This window comes from Anolis sagrei, chromosome 2, assembly GCF_037176765.1.
Source record: "Anolis sagrei isolate rAnoSag1 chromosome 2, rAnoSag1.mat, whole genome shotgun sequence".
Taxonomy (NCBI): Eukaryota; Metazoa; Chordata; class Lepidosauria; order Squamata; family Dactyloidae; genus Anolis; species Anolis sagrei.
Window position 1 is genome coordinate 21,203,356 of NC_090022.1, and position 20,740 is coordinate 21,224,095.

At 43.2% G+C, this 20,740-nt stretch overlaps 1 protein-coding gene across 1 annotated transcript; it reads right to left on the reverse strand.

Moving 5' to 3' along the window:
* Positions 1 to 349: 349 nt before the first annotated feature.
* Positions 350 to 6,803, reverse strand: LSM2 (LSM2 homolog, U6 small nuclear RNA and mRNA degradation associated). The gene is made up of 5 exons (XM_060759407.2): positions 6,642 to 6,803; positions 3,485 to 3,552; positions 2,812 to 2,842; positions 2,322 to 2,381; positions 350 to 1,606 (listed from the first exon to the last, which is right to left on the reverse strand). Exons 1-5 carry the CDS (start codon positions 6,642 to 6,644, stop codon positions 1,481 to 1,483), a joined length of 288 nt encoding a protein of 95 aa, XP_060615390.1. The 5' UTR covers positions 6,645 to 6,803; the 3' UTR covers positions 350 to 1,480.
* Positions 6,804 to 20,740: the final 13,937 nt, after the last annotated feature.

The window sequence follows — 20,740 nt, forward strand, 5'->3', positions numbered from 1 at the left end:
ACTATCTGTTGCCTGTCTTGTCATTGTATAATCGACATTGAATATTTACCGAATATGTGTTCTCTTATCCACCCTGTGTCCCCTTTGGGATGAGAAAGGTGGAATATAAATACTGTAAATAAATAAGCAAAGGAAAAATGTGTGTTCTATACATATCCATAATTCTCTATATTTGAAGGTGAGCATTTGCAGATTTGATTAGTCGTGTCTTACCGTTAATCATTCAATTAGAGGGCCTAGGCATTTCTAGGAAGTATTCTCTCAGAAAACAATAAGTGTCTGCAACATCTATTTATATCCATTGTTTATATGATATTGTGCCTATCTTTGATACTCAGAGCAACTAGTCTTTCAAATTCAACATTTTATTCTTCCATAGTTTAAATGTTACATATTTCTTTTTCAAAACATCCCTTGTAAATACAAAAAAGTCATCCCACACACCCCTGGATGGAAATCACTAGGATAACAAAACTTCAGAAGCATGAATATGGGTTGTTTCACTCTTTTTGCAGGAACAAAACCAATGAAGAAGCAAACTTCTCTTGCTTCAGAAAGATTGTGGATCTAGGTTTCTAGTATCCTCTAGAGCCCCAAAAGACAAAAATATTTGAATGTATCACTCTTATTAAGAGATTACAGGTGTACATTGGATGGAATAAAATAAGGTTATGGGACCGAAATGATGTTGGCACCAAAGGTTCTGCAAGAGTCCTTCAGCACGTTTTGAAATTATCAACAAAAAGGGTGGTATATCCACTGACAAAATCTCTAATGACTTCAAACACTTCCCAAAATTACCTTTTTGAGGTTAGACAAGAGAAAGCTGGAAAGAGCTTGTAGCCAAAAAACAGTCTAGCTTTTAGCCATCCTTTGTGACCATTGTATAGAAGAGGAAGACTAAAGCAATCTCCTCCAACTAAGGCTCCTTCAGATGTGTTGAGCTACAACATTCACAACATTCTCCATTTTAGCTCAAAGGAGTGTTGCAATTGTATCCCAACATTCCTGGAGGACAACTGGGAGGATGTATTCCAGAAATGTCTGCATGCATTTCTTTTATATATTAATATGGAAACAGACCTTTGCTGGGAGATACTTTTTCAGCAGCAAACAGTGCTACAGAAATGAAATGCTGAATGGGACGGAGGGAGAGTTCGGTAGAAAAACAAAAATTGAGCTACTGGCAATAGGAGCTTAGAAAAACAAAAAGCACTGGTATTATCCCAGTAATGGGTCTCATCCATGTAGTGGAAACAGAAAACAATATTCCCCCACTAGAGTTGCCTCTGGGAGGGACAAAAGAAATGGAAAATATTCACAAGGATTTTCTCACCCAACAGTACACTTGAATGTACCCACATACACACGCATATACACATACACTGCTGGTTCCCTCCCATAAAGAAGCTGGTCTAGCTTTCCTCCAGCACTTCTGGGTGGAAATTAGGGTGGGAAGGGAGTAAAAAGAAGGAAACTGTCACTGCTTCTGCTGGAGGGCCTCCTTTCGTGCGGCATCCTGCAGAAGTTGGGTGTCGACTTCATCAGCTGGAAGCTGAACATAGCGAACAACAGAGCCACGGATGAAGCAGTTCTTGACAGACAGCTGGTCGGAGGAAGAAAAGATGCATTTTGTTTGTTATTGTGATATTTTTTGTTTGTTCAGAACAGTGAAACTACCTTTAAATAATGTCTTCATTTTTATGTCTTGCCCTGAAAGGTAGCACACAGAGATCTACATGAGCTTGCATAGTGGTTTGAGTGCTAGATTAGGATGCTACCCTGTAGAATTAATGCAACTTGACCCCACTTTAATTGCAATGGTTCAATGCTATCGGAACTGCAATTTGGTGAGGTGCCGGCACTCTTTAACAAAGAAGGCTAAAGATTTTACAAAACAACAAATCCTATGATTCTATAGCATTCAGCCATAACAAAGTGGGATCAAACTGTATTCATTCTACAGTATAGATCAGGCATGAGCAAATTTGAGCCCTCTATGTATTTTGGACTTCAACTCCTCCAATTCCTAACAGCCTACTCACTGTTTGGAACTGTGGGAGCTGAAGTCCAAAACACCTGGAGGGCTCAAGTTTGCCCATGCCTGGATGTACCACAGGATTCAAATATCCAGAGCCAGGAAAAATCACTAGGTTACTTTAAAAAAAGGAGACCCCGGTGGTATAGCGGGTTAAACCACCAAGCTGCTAAACTTGTTAACCAAAAAAAAATCGGCGGTTCAAATCTGGGGAGTGGGGTGAGCTCCCGCTGTTAGCCTCAGAAGCAACCACAACTCCCATCAGCCTAGGTGTAAGACTCACCATATGAGGGTATTTTTCTGGATCTGTTACACTGATGTCTGTGAGCTTGATATTCAGGTACTGTATTTCAAGAAAAGGAAAGAGAAGTGTATATAAGGACATAATAAACCCCTTTCTGCAATGTTTTTTTCACAGATGCAAGCCACCACTTGACACTCAAAACAGGCAAAGCAGCGGAATAGATAACATGGAACTATGAATGATAAACATGGAATGACCAGATGATGTTACTTGATTACATTTTTAACAAGATGACACAGATGATTATATGTTTTAACTGTTTTTATTTGTGTTTTATATTGTAATGTTGTTTGTTTTTAATGGCACTTTTATGAATGCCTGACATTGAATTGTGCCAATCTGTATCCCGCCTTGAGTTGCTGTATGGCTGAGAAAGGCAGGCTATAAATATCATAAATAAAATAAATGTGTAAACCCAACAAAGCCACATGCATTCTCCAGAAGGGAAGAAGAATTGGCTCAATCGTACCTGATCCACGGAGTGCAGGGTCCCACATATGCTGTATTTAAGGGAGGAAAAAGAAAGCAAAGACATTATTGAACATTAGAAAGGATACAGAATAAGGAAACTCCGAGCAATATGTCCCTAAATGCACTTTATCAATGATCTAGGATTGTTTGCATGCCCTTTCCTCTCCGAAATTCTATCCTTGTTATATATTTCACCTGGTCATGCTCAGAATTATTTAAAAAAAAATTAATTATTACATTTGGCCCAGACATAGGTTTTTAAGCGTTGTTGTGCTATTGTTAATGTTTACTGCTTGTTTTTTGTTTATGAGTTTCATTTTATTGTTTTGTATTGCTGTTGTTGTTTTTGCTGATGTATTGTGGGCTGGGCCTCATGTAAGCCGCACCGAGTCCCTTGGGGAGATGGTAGTGGGGTACAAATAAATTATTATTATTATTATTATTATTATTATTATTATTATTATTACATGGGTTCTTTAAGTTTGATCTAAATCAAGGCCAGTTCTGTCATTAGGCAAAGTGAAGCAACTGACTCAGTTAGTGCTTACTGGAGGCAAATTGTGGCTTCTTTGAAGATGGAAAAGGCAGAGAAAATGGGTTAGGAACTGACAGTTCATTATCTTGCTCCCACCCCAAAAAAGCAAAACTTCCTTTGCAAATAAGAGACCTACCTCAAGTCATTCTTCAGTTCAACCACTACGTCCTTCCCTACCAGGGACTTGAAGAAGGAGTAGAAGAGCTGTAGCCAGGAAGAAGGGACAATGTAAACAAAGAAGTAAAAAAGATAATGCACTCAAAGACAAAGTAAAAACCTCATAGTCTCCTTGCACTGCCCAGCAGGAAACACCACGTGCTTCGCAGGGCTTGGAAAAGTTGCTTGTCTGCAGCACTGGGTGTAGAATTAATGTAATTTGACATCACTGTGGCTTAATGCTATGGGGTCGTGAGAGTTGTAGTTTCACAAAGCCACTAAAATGATCCCTATGAGGAGTGGCTTCAGGAGCTGGAAAAGTTCAGTCTGAAGAAGAGAATGACATGATTGCTTTGTATAAATATCTGGAAGACTCTCATAAGGAAGAAGGAGCAGGCTTGTTTTCCGCTGCTCTGGACACTGGGACTCAATGGAGCAATGGGTTCAAATGACAGGAAAGGAGATTCCACCTGAACATTAGGAAGAACTTCCTGACTGTAAGAGCTGTTCAGCAGTGGAACTCTCTGCCTTGGAGTGTGATGAAAGTTCCTTTTTTGGAGGCTTTAAAAAAAATACTGAATGGTCATTTGTTGAGGATGTTTTGATTGTGGTTTTCCTGCATGGCAGGAGACTGGACTGGATGACCCATGTGGTCTCTTCCAACTCTACTATTCTAAGGTCTTTGGCCTTCTCTTCCAAAGAGAACTGGTCCTCACCAAACTGCAACTCCCAGGACTCCATAGCATTGATCCATGGATGGTCAAGGGGCATCAAACTACATTGATTTTGCAGTGTACAGCTGGCTCGTGTCCCTGTTTGTAGGAGGTACAGTTCCCAGGTGTTGCTTTCATTCTTCTCTCTAAACAGAATATTGTGTCACAGTAAATGTTATATTTCAGCATTATCACTTATCTGAGCTTCTTTTGTGTGTGTGTGTGTGTGTGTGTGTCAGGAGCGACTTGAGAAACTGCAAGTCGCTTCTGGTGTGAAAGAATTGGTCATCTGCAAGGACATTGCCCAGGGGACGCCCAGACGTGTTACCATCTGGTGGAAGGCATCTCTCATGCCCCCACATGGGAAGCTGGAGCTGACAGAGGAGAGCTCACCCCACTCCCTGGCTTTGAACCACCAACCTTTTGGTCAGCAGTCCTGACCATTGTGCCACCAGGGGCTCCATCTATCTAAGCCAGTGTTTCTCAACCTGGGGGTTAGGACCCCTGAAGGGGTCGCGAAGGGGTGTCAGAGGGGTCGCCAAAGACCATCAAAAAACACAGTATTTTCTGTTGGTCATGGGGGTTCTGTGTGGAAAGTTTGGCCCAATTCTATCATTGGTGGGGTTCAGAACGCTCCTTGATTGTAGGTGAACTATAAATTCCAGTATCTACAACTCCCAAATGTCAAAGTCTATTTTCCCCAAAGCCCATCAGTGTTCACATTTGGGCATATTGAGTATCCGTGCCAAGTTTGGTCCAGATCCATCATTGTTTGAGCCCACAGTGCTCTCTGGATGTAGGCGAACTAGAACTCCCAAACTCAAGGTCAATGCCCACCAAACCCTTCCAGTATTTTCTGTTGATCATGGGAGTTCTCTGTGCTAACTTTGGTTCAATTCCATTGTTGGTGGGGTTCAGAATGCTCTTTGTTTACATGTTAACTATAAATCCCAGCAACTACAACTCCCAAATGACAAACTCAATCCCCCCGCCAACCCCACCAGTATTCAAATTTGGGCATATCAGGTATTTGTGCCAAATTTGCTCCAGTGAATGAAAATACATCCTGCAGATCACTATTTACATGGCGATTCATAATGTTAGGGTTATGGTTGGGGGTCACCACAACATGAGGAACCGTATTAAGGGGGCGCGGCATTAGGAAGGTTGAGAACCACTGATCTAAGCTAAAGGCATATGTAGCCATTTTGACACCAGCAAAAATGATACATGGGAGTTATAGTTTTGCAAGGTCTTTATCCTTCTCTGCCAAATAACAGCTGGTGCCTCGCCAAACTTCTTCTTCTTCTTAGGCGATCCCTCGCTTTCCGAGGATGATTGCCTTCCAATATTCTTGTGGGTCCATATGTGGCTGTGGAGCCCTATTCTTGCTCTGCATCTTCTTCCGCAGTGAGGGCATTGGTTTCCTGGTGGAAGGCGGTCTTGGTCGGGGTTGGCTTGACGCGCCTTCCTCTTGGCACGCTTCTCTTTTTCGCCCTCCACTCGTGCCTCCTCAAATTCTGCAGCACTGCTGGTCACAGCTGACCTCCAGCTGGAGCGCTCAAGGGCCAGGGCTTCCCAGTTCTCAGTGTCTATGCCAGAGTTTTTAAGGTTGGGTTTGAGCCCATCTTTAAATCTCTTTTCCTGTCCTCCAACATTTCGTTTTCCGTTCTTGAGTTCGGAGTAGAGCAACTGCTTTGGGAGACGGTGGTCGGGCATCCGGACAACGTGGCCGGTCCAGCGGAGTTGGTGGCGGAGGACCATCGCTTCAATGCTGGTGGTCTTTGCTTCTTCCAGCACGCTGACGTTTATCCGCTGTCTTCCCAAGAGATTTGCAGGATTTTCCGGAGGCAGCGCTGATGGAATTGTTCCAGGAGTTGCATGTGACGTCTGTAGACAGTCCACGTCTCACAGGCATATAGCAGGGTTGGGAGGACAATAGCTTTATAGACAAGCACCTTGGTCTCCCTACGGATGTCCCGGTCCTCAAACACTCCCTGCTTCATTTCGGAAAAATGCTGCGCTTGCAGAGCTCAGGCGGTGTTGTATTTCGGTGTCGATGTTGACTTTGGTGGAGAGGTGGCTGCCAAGGTAGCGGAAATGATCAACATTTCCTCGCCAAACTACAACTCCCATGATTCAATAGCATTGAGCAATGGCAATTAAAGTGATGTCAAGCTGCACTCCTTCTACAGTATAGATGCACCCCTATTAGACACGAGTGCATGGACACCCCTGCAAGCAGGTTCCCCTTCCTGAATTGCAAACGAGTCCTGTGCCTGCTTAAGAGAAGACCCCAAAGACAAGAGACCAACAATCACAACAATGGAGGAGTTTCACCCCATTGAATTAATGCTTTTACTTTCCCGGGGGGAGGAGAGGGTGCTTGATGGAATGGCCAGCACTGTGACGTCACAGACTCACCATAACAGCCGCCGGCAACTCCCGCCGCACAGAACCCGCGTGGATCGAAGCCCCTGGACCAGAAAGAACTTCCCGGGCTGCGCATGCGCGGTGAGAGCCTCTGCGAACGCTCAGGAGACGAAGCAAACGGAAGCGCTGCCTTCGCGTGAAGCAGGAAAGGGAACCGGGCTGCCTTCTTAAAGGAGCCGCGGCCTAATTCTTCCCTTGATTGTTCCATATCTTAAAGGGGCCGGCTGATTAATTAACACGGCATTTAAAAGGGAAGCGGCTTCACTTTTCTTTGGGGTGAATCTACATTATACAATGAATGCAATTTGACGCCACTTTGAATGCCTTGGCTCAATGGTATGGAACCCTGGGAGTTGTAGTTTTCCAAGAGAAGTATCTATCTACACTATAACATTGAGGCGGTTTGACCCCGCTTGAACTGCCATGACTTAGTGCAAGTTTTCCAAGAGCAGTATATATCTACACTGTAGCATTGATGCAGTTGGACCCCACATTAATTCCCATAACTCAGTGCAATGAAGTTGTGGGAGTTGTAGTTTTCCAAGAGCATTATCTATACTGTTGCATGGATGCAGTTGGACCCCACTTGAACTGCCTTGAATCAGTGTAATGGGAAGTTGTAGTTTTCCAAGAGCAGTATCTACTCACTGTAGCATTGATGCAGTTTGACCCCACTTGAACTCCCATGACTTCATGCAATAGAGTTGTGGGAGTTGTAGTTTTCCAAAAGAAGTATCTATCTATACTGTAGCATGGATGCAGCTTGACCCCACTTGAATTCCCATGACTCAATGCAATAGAGTTGTGGGAGTTGTAGTTTTCCAAGAGAAGTATCTATTCTACACTGTAGCATGGATGCATTTCGACTCCACTTGCACTGCCATGCCTCAGTGCAATGGAGTCGTGGGAGTTGTAGTTTCCCAAGAAAAAAAATATCTATCTACAGTATTGATGTATACTTAGCATTCATGCATTTTGACCCCACTTGAATTCCCATGACTCAGTGCAATGAAGTTGTGGGAGTTGTAGTTTTCCAAGAGCAGTGTTTATCTATATGTAGCATGGATGCAGTTTGACCCCACTTGAACTGCCATGAATCAATGCAAAGGGGCTGTGGGAGTTGTAGTTTTCCAAGAGCAGTATCTACTCACTGTAGCATGGATGCAGTTTGACCCCACTTGAACTGCCATGACTCCATGCAATGGGGCGGTGTGAGTTGTAGTTTTCCAAGAGAAGCGTCTATCTAGACTGTAGCATGGATGCACTTTGACCCTACTTGAACTCCCATGACTCAATGCAATGGAGTTGTGGGAGGTGTAGTTTTCCAAGACACGTGTCTATACTATAGCATGGATGCAGTTTGAACCCACTTGAACTCCCATGAGTTAATACAGTGGTGTTGTGGGAGTTGTAGCTTTCCAAGAGAAGTATCTATTCTAAACTGTAGCATGGATGCGGTTCCCCCCCCCCCCCATTTGAACTGCCATGCCTCAGTGCAGTGGAGTCGTGGGAGTTGTAGTTTCCCAAGAAAAAATATCTATCTACAGTATTGATGTATACTTGGCATTAATGCAGTTTGACCCCACTTGAATTCCCATGACTCAGTGCAATGGAGTTGTGGGAGTTGTAGTTTTCCAAGACACGTGTCTATCTACACTGTAGCATGGATGCAGTTTGACCCCATTTGAACTCCCATGACTCAAAGCAATGGCATTGTTGTGGGAGTTGTAGTTTTCCAAAAGAAGTATCTATATATATTGTAGCACTAGCCGTCCCCTGCCACGCGTTGCTGTGGCCCACATAGGGGTTCTGTGTGGGAGATTTGGCCCAATTCTATTGTTGGTGGGATTCAGAATGCTCTGTGATTGTAGGTGAACTATAAATCCCAGCAACTACAACTCCCAAATGTCAAGATTCTATTTTCCCCAAACTCTACCAGTGTTCACATTTGGACATATTGAGTATTCGTATAGAGTTTGGTCCTATTGAGTATTCGTATAGAGTTTGGTCCAGATCCATTATTGCTTGAGTCCACAGTGATCTCGGGATGTAGGTGAACTGCAACTCCAAAACCAAAGGACACTGCCCACCAAACCCTTCCAGTATTTGCTGTTTTGTCATGGGAGTTCTGTGTGCCAAGTTTGGTTCAATTCCATCGTTGGTGGGGTTCAGAATGCTCTTTGATTGTAGGTGAACTATAAATCCCAGCAACTACAACTCCCAAATGACAAAATCAATTTTTTTGAGTGAAGGACATACATTGGGTTGTTAGGTGTCTTGTGTCCAAATTTGGTGTCAATTCGTTCAGTGGTTTTTGAGTTATGCTAATCCCACAAACGAACATTACATTTTTATTTATATAGATTGATGCAGTTTGACCACACTTGAACTGCCATGACCCCATGCTATGGAGTTGCAGTTTTCCAAGAGAAGTAACTATCAACACTGTAGCATTGTTGCAGTTCGACTCCACTTGAACTCCCATGACCCCATGCAATGGAGTCGTGGGAGTTGTGGTTTTGCAAGTTCCTTCTCTCCAATGAGTACTGGTGCCTCACCAAACTACAAATCCCAGGGTGCTTTTTTATCCCCCTGATTAAAATAAAAGGATGGAGGGAGTAAAAAAACCTTGGACAACCAACATTAAAAAAATTCCTTGTCTGCACCAGATGGCAGCAGAGAGCCATTTTTTGGCTTTCCTAAGGGAAATTCTCATTACACTTTAGATCAGGCATAGGCAAACTCTGGCCCTCCAGGTGTTTTGGACTTCAACTTCTACAATTCCTAACAGCCTACCAGAATTGTGGGAGTTGAAGTCCAACACATTGGAGGGCCGAAGTTTGCCCATGCCTGATCTAAAAGTGTAATGAGAATTTCCCTTAGGAAAGCCAAAAATGGCTCTCTGCCATTTGGATCCACCAATGCATCCTCTGATAGTTGACACATTAGAGCCACATAGGAATCTTGAGGTCCTCCAGCTTGATTCTATTGCTCAGATCCCCCAAAATGTTGACACCTTCTGCATTTAAATGAATGGACACCCTCTGCAATTATCTCTTTGTTTTATGTATAGATGCCGTGAAATGCCCTTATCTCTTGCATCCCGAAATATGACTATGATGTGGAACGCCAGTATGTAAAAAGGATATTGCAGAACTTTGAGAAAGCAAATGGTAACATAAGCTTTTGTAAGCATCTGAGGAGGTAGACTAAAGGTGCATCTGCACTGTAGAATGAATTCAGTTTTGAAATTGAGCAATTTCAAGGGGTGGCAGATATTGAGATCTGGATCGCAGATAGCGAAACCCAGTGTGTGGATACCGAGATCCATTAAGTGGGTAACAGGTACCGGCAGCAGGCCGACTGTGGATCCATGCCTGGTGAGACTAAGAAGCTATAACCCAATGTTCCCCAATCAAGAAATCTCACCAGTTGAAGATAAAGCTGTCAAAAAATTAAAAATGCTCAGTTTCTGCTCTGTAGCTAACCTGTACGGTTCTGTTCTGTGCTTTAAAAATGTTTAAGGCTATCAACTCACCCTCCGCATGTGAGGTTCGCTCAGTGATACGTTTTTTTGTCAGCAAGGAACCTGCCTGCTGCAGAAATTCATCGACAGATTTGTGAAGTGTACGGTGAGACTGTTATGAGTGAAAGCAAAGTGTGTAAGTGGGTACGACAATTCAAAGATGGCCGTGACAACGTCCATGATGAGGACCGCTCCGGTCGCCCTTCTTTGATTACAGATAATTTGGTGGCTTCAGTTGAAGTGAGGATTCATGAGAATAGGCGCTTCACAATAACAATAATAAAAAAATTTGAATTGTCATACCCACTTACACACTTTGCTTTCACTCATAACGGTATCACCGTACACTTCACAAATCTGTCAATAAATTTCTGCAGCAGGCAGGTTCCTTGCTGACAAAAACCGTATCACTGAGCGAACCTCACATGCAGAGGGTGAGTTGATAGTCTTAAACATTTTAAAAGCACAGAACAGAACCGTACAGGTTAGCTACAGAGCGGAAACTGAGCACAGTTGTTCCCGAGGCATGCCGGTACACGATGCACGCGCTCGTTGCAGTATGCGCGCGAACTACTAGTGTCTACAACAAAACGGACATTACTTAAAAAATACCCCTCGTATTTTTAATTACAAAAATGTGAGCCAAGCACTGAAAGGGTTGAATGAATGCAATGACTCAGCAAAAGCTATACTTCTATATAAGTAGGTGTGCCTGTTGCTTAGTAATGCCTCAGTCTGAGAGAGCTCTCAGTCTGAGAGAAGCCTCTCTGTGTGAGAGAACACCTCAGTGGGAGAATAGGTCTCAGTGGTAGTAGGCCTCACTATAGGAGAAAGGCCTCAGAGTGTGAGGTAGGCCTCGTTATGAGATGGCCTCGTGTGTGAACCTCCAGTGTGAAGGTTGAACTTTATTTGTGCTATGGAAACCTTGTCCTTGTAAATAGTGCAACCATATTATTTTGCTATGAAGAAAAGCCTCCTATGGAAGATATAACATTGGTCTGAGTGTCTTTGTCCTTTTTATCACTTTGGACTACTGGTGTTGGTTTACGCTGCTGCTGGGTTACCCGAACCATTTAAGGCTTTATAGATCATAACCTGCACTTTGAATTGGGACTGGACACTTATTGGCAGCCAGTACTTACTTACTTAGGCGATCCATCCTTGTCCGAGTAGGATAATCCTTCAGGGTGGGTCCATAGGTGACTGTGGAGCCCTATTCTTGATCTGCATCGTGTCCAGCAGTGAGGGCATTGGTTTCCAGGTGGAAGGCAGTCCCAGTCGGGGTTGGCTTGACGCGCCTTCCTCTTGGCACGTTTTTCTCTTTCGCCCTGCATTCGTGTCTCTTCAAATTCTGCAGCACTGCTGGTCACAGCTGACCTCCAGCTGGAGCACTCACGGGGCAGGGCTTCCCAGTTCTCTGTGTCTATGCCAGAGATTTTGAGGTTGGCTTTGAGCCCATCTTTAAATCTCTTTTCCTGCCCTCCAACATTCGATTTTCCATTATTGAGTTCGGAGTAGAGCAACTGCTTTGGGAGACGGTGGTTGGGCATCCGGACAACGTGGCTGGTCCAGCGGAGTTGATGGCGGAGGACCATCACTTCAATGCTTGTGGTTTTTGCTTCTTCCAGCATATTGACATTTGTCCGCTTGTCTTCCCAGGAGATTTGCAGGATTTTCTGGAGGCAGCATTGATGGAATCGTTCCAGGTGTTGCATGTGATGTCTGTAGACAGTCCCGTTTTGCAGACATTTAGCAGGGTTGGGAGGACAATAGCTTTATAAACAAGCACCTTGGTATCCCTATGGATGTCCCGGTCCTCAAACACTCTCTGCTTCATTCGGAAAAATGCTGCACTCGCAGAGCTCAGGCAGTGTTGTATTTCAGTGTCGATGTTGACTTTGGTGGAGAGGTGGCTGCCAAGGTAGCGGAAATGGTCAACATTACTAATGTTACAGCATTAAGCTGCATCTCTGGCATTGGAAAGGGGTTGGCTGGTGACTGCTGGAACAGCACTTTGGTTTTCTCGATGTTCAATGACAGGCCAAGCTTCGTGTATGCTTCTGCGAAAGTTTTTAGAGTGGCTTGTAGATTTTGTTCTGAATGCACACAGACAACGTTGTCATCAGCATACTGGAGTTCTGTAACAGATGTTGTTGTAACCTTGGTTTTGGCTTTCAGTCTGCTGAGTTTAAATAGCTTTCCATCTGTCCGATAGATGATTTCCACTTCGGTGGGGAAGCTTCCCATCAACAAGAGCTGCTTTAATAGGGGTGTCATTGTCTATTAGGAAAGGATAAAGGTTTGAAGGCTGTTCAACCAAGGAGCAAGAAACAGATGCTGAAATTATTCTGCATACTGGGCTATTACTGTGGCAACTCTAAATAAAATATATATTTTGCTATTCTTGTCCCGTCACTATAGCATGGGAAAATAAAAAACCCCTTGTTTTATACCACTTTGAATGGGGCTGTCTGAAGCTGAGCACAACTCCCCAGATACCTTTACACAATGCTTTGCAGTGCTCGATTTTGAAAGTAGAAATCCAAACATGGAGATTTTGAAGCAGATCTCTCTTCAATGTATTGTCGTAGGCTTTCATGGCCGGAATCACTGGGTTGTTGTAGGGTTTTTTTGGGCTATATGGCCATGGTCTAGTGGCATTCTCTCCTGACGTTTCGCCTGCATCTATGGCAAGCATCCTCAGAGGTAGTGAGGTCTGTTGGAACTAGGAAACCCATATCTCTCTTCCTTGGGTTGCTTAAGATATGGGTTGTTCCCATACCTCACATCCTTCCTCACCCTTCTGCTATTGCATTAAAATGTTGCTCGGTGTAAACAGAAAGTGCCTGAACTCCCTTATACTCGGTCCCATCTCCATCCCTTTGTTCCAACGCTGCTATGGATCATTGAGTGTGGAAAATTGCATGCCATTGTCAACGTATGCATGAGCAATGGCAAAGCTGCAAGGGAAGGTTGACGTCAGCATGGAGTAGGAGGGAGATTGTATGGTTCATAAACACCGATGGATGTGTCAATATGTCTGCGTTGGTGGCCATAATTGTGCATCTGTGTGCATATATATATATATATATATATATATATATATATATATATATAGCGGTATACTGGTACACTGGAAATCTACAGAGATGATTTTGATTTGGTCTCAGATCTCCGGATGTGTGACTTCAATGAAGTAAAATAAAATACCACCTTCTCTTATCAGCCCTAGGCTGAGCTTTCTTAATGTTTTTCAGAGAATTTTATTTTTGCGGCAGGCAGTGACGTTCCTTCCTCTCCTCTTGAGGAGAAAAGAGATTCTTCAGGTGCATCTGCATACTGTAGAACTAATGTGGTTTGACACTACATTAAACCGCCACTGCTCAATGCTATGTAATCTCATGCAGAGTCCAGTTGTGCAATGGGGTTTCCCGTTGTGTAATGGCAAGACACCCTACAGTTGTCCCCATTTGACAGGGACAGTCCCAATTAATCATCTATCCTACTTTTTCAGATGCTTCAAAACACCCCAGTTTCTGTTTCGTCTTCCCCACTTTCTCCAGTCATCATTAGCTTTCTTGACTTTCAGCAAAACTAAATTCAAAGGACTCTCAAGATGGTCCCCTCCTCTCCTTCAAAAAAATTAAAAACTTAATTGTGCACTTTAGCATATGGAGAGGAGGAGAATTTAGGAATGACATTTAGCAATTTCATTTTCTATTATTATCATTGCTCTCTAGCCTTAGTGGGCTGATCAGTGCTATTGGATATTATAGCAATTGCTAACTTGGAATTTAAAATATTTTAGTGAACCTTTGGGTGTTTTTCAAGCTGAGGTTCATGTTTGTAAGGTTCAAAATAATTCGATGTTTTTATGATGTGATATAATTTTATAATGTAACTGTTTGTGTAATCCTGGGTTATTTTAATATTTAATTGCTTGATGTTGAGTTGTTTTGGGATTGGGTGGGTCGTGAATGTATTTATGTTAGCACTTCTGGTGAGACACTGAATATTTGCCCCTTTGTTTTTTTTACTGTTGTAATCTGCCCTGAGTCCTCTTAGGAAGATAGGGCAGAATAGAAATAAAGTTTTTAGTATTTATTATTTCACTAGAGTTGGAAGGGATCCCCAAAGGACATTTAGTCCAGCCTCCTTCTGCCATTAAGAAAGACCCTGTCAGAGCCCTCCCAACAGATGGCCATCCAGCCTCCAATTAAAAACTTCCGAAGAGGTTTAATCACAACAGAAGTGGGGTATTGGTACTATTCAAGTGTAGGTAAAGGTAAAGGTTGTCCCCTGACATTAAGTCCAGTCATGTCTGACTCTGGGGTGTGGTGCTCATCTCCATTTCTAAGCCGAAGAGCCGGCGTTGTCCATAGACACCTCCAAGGTCATGTGGCCGGCATGACTGCTGGAGCGGTACCTATTGATCTACTCACATATTGCATGTTTTCGAACTGCTAGGTTGGCAGAAGCTAGGGCTGACAGTGGAAGCTCACGCCGCTCCCCGGAATCGAACCTGTGACCTTTCGATCAACAAGCTTAGCAGCTCAGTGCTTTAACCCACTGCGCCACCGGGGGCTCCCACTATTCAAGTGTAGGTGCTGTTATAACTTTTGTAATTTGCACAGTTGACTGAATTGTTGACTAATGTTTGTGATTTTTTTTTCGTGTTAGGAGAGACTAGAGAAACTGCAAGTTGCTTCTGGTGTGAGAGAACTGGCTGTTTGCAAAACATTGCCCAGAGGATGCCCAGGTGTTTTTGATGTTTTAGCATCCTTGTGGGAGACTTCTCTCATGTCCCTGCATGAGGAGCTGGAGCTGACAGAGGGAGCTCATCCACATTCTCCCTGGATTCGAACCTCTAACCTGTCAGTCTTCAGTCCCGCCAGCACAAAGGTTTAACCCATTGTGCCATCTATGATGGGAGCTCCAATATTTGTGATGAACCACATGGAGTGGTTATAGAGGAAACCACACAAGAATCAACTGTAGTGCTTAAGAAGTCTAAAGGAAAAATGTCCAAACCTCGTGTATACAGGAAAGGTTATGTGAAATAGTATATGCAATTATATAATATCTATTGCATGAAATTCTTCTAGGGTTGGTTTAACCTCTGGTTTGCTAGTCAAACTGAATTACAGTATTGTGAAAGGATTCACGTCTAAAAAGCGTGTCACCAACATGAAACGTTTGGAAAGTTCTGGCCTACTGTATAAACTTGAACATCCAAGATGTTCAGCTGAAAATGTTGCAAAACAAGGCTTTCCAGATACTTGAAGCTGTCCCCTCCAAATTCTAGTGCCTCCAGTGTCTAATAGCCCACAAAGGGCCAGGAATATAATATTGCAAAACTTTGAACCTGAGACCAGTTATTGTTGTTGCTACCAATCATCGTCCCAATTACCTTTGCAAATCAATCGTGCAGCTGATGAAATTTGCCTTCGGACAATAAACTGATAAGAATTTGAAGATGATGGAGACTCACAGCTAAGTTGTGGAGCCAGTTCCTCTGCATTCCTATCCCGTTGCACTGTTATTGTGCCATTATTCCACATTATTTGCCAGGGCAACATCACATGGATTCGTTGTTTAGGGAAGAGCTTTTAGAATTCTCAGCCAGAAACCTCTGAGGCCTCACTAGACTACAAATCCCATAATTCCAAAGAAAATTTCTATGGCAGTCAAAGTGTAATAATAGTGCATCAATGTAATGTCGAAGGCTTTCATGGCCAGAATCACTAGGTTGTTGTAGGTTTTTTGGGCTGTATGGCCATGTTCTAGAAGCATTCTCTCCTGACGTTTCGCCTGCATCTATGGCAGGTATCTTCAGAGGTTGTGAGGTCTGTGCCTCACAACACTACAGCTCCCAGGATTCCATAGCATTGAACCATGGGAGTTAAAGTGGTGCTGAACTGCATTAATTCTACAGTGGAGATGCATCCAAGTGTGAAGATGGAATTGGTACTCGATGCCAATATTGTTCAACAGTTCCATCCAAAAGGAAACATGTTGGGAAAGGGTCACAACTCAGTGGGAAAGCAATCACTTTGCCTGCTGGGCATCTCTAAACAAGGTTGCGATCTTTCCGAACAACTGAGAGATGCTGCCATGGCAATCTGTGTTGAAAATACTATAGGCAAAGGGAACCAATGGTCTGACTCATTACCAGGCAGCCTCCTATACGCCTACTTAGCACGCCCAGGGAAATAAAGGCCTGAGAAAGAAACAGAGTCGAGATGCTCTTTAATTGATGGCATGACCCATTGCAGATGTTCTGACCTACATGCATTTAGTTTGGTGATATAGGCCAGCAGCCGGACGATTTGTGAATAATGAAGATAGGGACCTAGTGTGTCAAGCTCCTTTTTGGTAATAACAACATAGGAAGAGCCAAAGTGGATTGAGTCAAAAGCATATCTGTGATGACACAGCCAAGCCTTTGGGAAAAAACTATAGTGTCTGGCTTTACTTGGGGGCTATCAGTATAGCTTCTGCTAAGATTGAGACCCTTAACACACAGAGGCACTTTAGGCAAGGTGAAAAGATAACCAAATGATTTTACTGAAAATGAGATGAAGAAAGGGTTAACTCCACCCGGAACTATTATAAGGTTACTTAAAACAATACATTACAAAAGGAGATTTTGCTGGTTGCAGTCATCTCTCTGGAGTCTTCTGCCTCTGGAGCAAAGCGATGATTTTACAAGCTGATGCTTATAAGCTGTCTCAATCTTCTTTCTTGTGAAGCTTAAGCTGGTCAAAAGCTTCTGCTGTCTCTGGGACTGTTGGTATAAGAATACTGCAAAGATGCCTGTTTTGGATTGCTTGGGCCTAGGATTACCAGACAATGCCCAAGACTCTGTTAACTGTAGCTCTGCTGAAGAAAAAGGGAGGAGTTCAGCAAAAGAGCTCTATACAGGCAAATGGAATAGACCAACTAAGGCTGGCCTCTAGAGGGTTTTTATGCTCCACCCAAAAACTACTACAAAGGAAGGTATCTACACTATTGGGAAAACCTACAAACAGGGTGAACCAAAGCAGAGGAGAGGAAAAGGCAGAGCCAAAACTGAATGAGTAACACTTGGCTTGAAAACAGTAGATGAGAAAGAGATTTAAGAAAAGAGATTCTACCTAAACATTAGGAAGATATTCCTGATTGTAAGAGCTGTTTGGCTGCCTCAGAGTGTGGGGGTCTCCTATGGAATTTTTTAAAGAGAGTCTGGAAGACCATCTGTCAGGAGTGTTTGGGTTTTGTGTCCCGGCAAGACAGAATGGGGTTGGATTGGATGCTCTTTGTGGTCTTTTCCAATTCTATGATTCTATGGTCCAGCATTCTGTTCACACAGAAAACAACCAGTTGCTCCCATGTAAAGCCTGTCTGCAGGACAATGCAACAGATAAACACGTTGCGTTGTAGATGCTACATAGCTATCATTATTCATTTTGTATTCACTTTATTTTTATTCTGCCTCTCTCCTTATATAGGGACTCAAAGCATCCCTATCTATTCTTGCTAGTAGTCCTTGATATCCTGACTCTTCATGAATGTCTCAAATCCCCACTTAAAGCCATTCAATTTAGCAGCCATATCTATCTCCTTTTTATCTATTTGTTGGGCGTTTGGGCCAGCTGTGTTTGACACAATTATGCTACCTTTCAATATCAGTCGATTACTATGGATTTTAACACAATTGGTTCTTGGTATCCACTGGGGTTTGATTCCAGGGGCCTCAGTGGATACCAAACTCCTTGGATGCTCAAGTCCCATTGTATACAATAGTTTAGTAAAATAGTGTCCCTTATATAACTGGCGAAATCAAGGTTCGCTTTTTGGAATATTTTGGAATACCGTATTTTAAAGCTGTGAATGATCGAATTTGTGGATACAGAGAGCTGACTTCTCTGAGAAAGGAAGACCTTTTCCACTTTCTTTGTACTGCACATAATTTTCTACACCTCCACGATAGTTATACCAGTGATATAACATAGCACAAATATTCCTTTAGCAGTAACAAATTTAGGGATTTTGCATTGAGTTACATAATGTTTAAGGGAATTTGTTGTCTAGTGATTTGAGCTTTGGACTATGGAGAGCTGGGTTCAAATCCCCCTCGGCCATGGCTCATCAGACGCAGCATCTCCTGCCCCCCCCCCCCCCATATTTCTACACACTTTAAAAACAGTTTAAAAACAGAGCTCACTGAACCCATCATCTGACAAAAAACTACTTCCAGCCATTCCCAATGGAACTCTGTATTTAAAATGTGTTTAATGTGTGTCGAAACTGATGTTTTAAGAGTTGGGTGGCAATCTTCTTCAGAGCTCCCAATTCACGTAGAAACAGGTAAAGGTGTTTATTTATACATGGGATGGGATCTGTCAGATTCCCCTCTATTAGATCATTTTAGTGACGTTCAAGAATGAGCATTCCTGTGGCAAGTCTCAAAATGTTTATGGTAATTTAAAAAAATAATTCATTATTCCAGAACTGTGCAATTTCAATATATTACCACTTCACCGTGGCTATATTTCCCTCCTTTTTTAGACCTAGATTTCAGTCTTCCGCAATTGTGAAGTGTCTCCTTTTAAAAAAAGAAAATGAAGAATGTGGAATGTGTTTGCATACCCTTTAAATACATGAGGGCATCTAGGCTCCTCCAGCGGACTTCCATACATGTGTGGAACAATTGGTTTAGTTCATGCACTGTTTGTCATACATCAGGCCCGTAGCTAGGATTTCGTTTCGGGGGGGGGGGGGGGGCTGAATTTTTTTTCAGGGGGGGGCTGGGGGGGCTGAGTTTCGGGGGCTGAGTCTGAGTGAAAGAGGGTCTAGCCTAGCAAACCTTTTGTATCATTACCCCAATACCCTCATGCATATGGGATATATTGAGTATGGTTATCAGATCATGATATGAATAAACATAACAGTTTAAATAATGCACCAGTAAGGCCTTTTCGCGAACCACCATGAGAATTTCGGGGGGGGGGGGGGCTGAAGCCCCGAGCCCCCCCCCCCCCCCCCCGGCTACATGCCTGTCATATATGTTAGCCTTCTTTCCTTGCATCGTTTGAATCCTGATCAGATAAACAAAACAACCTCGGAAGAGGATTATTTCTGGTTAGCAGCTCCTTGCTTTCATGGTCACATAACATTTTCTCAGTTAGAAAATCTTATAAGATCTTGTTGCTGAAAATACCAAACCTGCAAAGTCTTTCTTCCATTCCTCATCCTTTGTATATCATTCAACCAGAGCCCAGAAAAATGGCTGTGGTTGTGGTGTGGAGAGCTGTAGTCCACAAAGTAATATTTCCAAACTCTATTCTGGGCTCCCAAATAGTTGTGACACTCTGGCTGGACCAACAATGCCCTATATCCCATGATCTGATCTCATAATATCTGCTTTGGACTGGATTATATGAGTCTTCACTACCATATAATCTGGGATAAGTAGATAAGCAACAAAGTAGGGATGGGGAAAGATCCGCCTAATCAAAGCCATAGTATTCCCTGTAGTAACCTACGGATGTGAGAGCTGGACCTTAGGGAAGGTTGAGCGAAGGAAGAGAGATGCTTTTGAACTGTGGTGTTGGAGGAAAGCTCTGAGAGTGCCTTGGACTGCGAGAAGATCCAACCAGTCCATCCTCCAGGAAATAAAGCCCGGCTGCTCACTGGAGGAAAGGAGACTAGAGATAAAGTTGAAGTACTTTGGCCACATCATGAGGAGACAGCAAAGCCTAGAGAAGACAATTATGCTGGGGAAAGTGGAAGGCAAAAGGAAGAGGGGCCGACCAAGGGCAAGATGGATGGATGGCATCCTTGAAGTGACTGGACTGACCTTGAAGGAGCTGGGGGTGGTGACGGCCGACAGGGAGCTCTGGCGTGGGCTGGTCCATGAGGTCACGAAGAGTCGGTGACGACTAAACGAATGAACAACAACAAAGGATTGGGGGGGGGGGGATAAAAATGAAAAGTACACACTGTCAGTGATGCCTTGATTGTGTTTTACCTGCATGGAAGGAGGTTGGACTAGATGGCCCATGTGGTTTCTTCCAGCTATGATTCTATTATTCTTTGGACTGGATAGGACAAACACTGGTAAGAAAGCAAGACCGTATGGAAGAGCACCACAGGAATTCACATCAACAAAGTGCCATCATTGCACAATTGCACTGAGACAAGGAAGAAGTCATTCTAATAATGGTATGTTTATGTTTGCTTAAACAATATGATTGTGATGAGGCAACAGCCTGGTGTGATAAAGTCTTGTACATCTCTTGGAAATGGTGTTGACACATAAACTTCAGTATCCCCAAATCTAACTGATCTTAAGATCCATAAGAATGGTCTTTGAAACCAGTCTTGGGCCACATCTACACTAACCCATTATCCAGATCAGCTCTATGGTGGCTGTACAACACATGGAGCTAGTTTGGGTTAACGTGGCCTTGGACCATGTTAACAATTGTCATGGGTTCCTCTGAATCAGTATTCCTTAACTGTCCTAAGGCTGTGAGCCCTTAATACAGTTTGTCATATTGTGGTGACCCCCAACTATAAA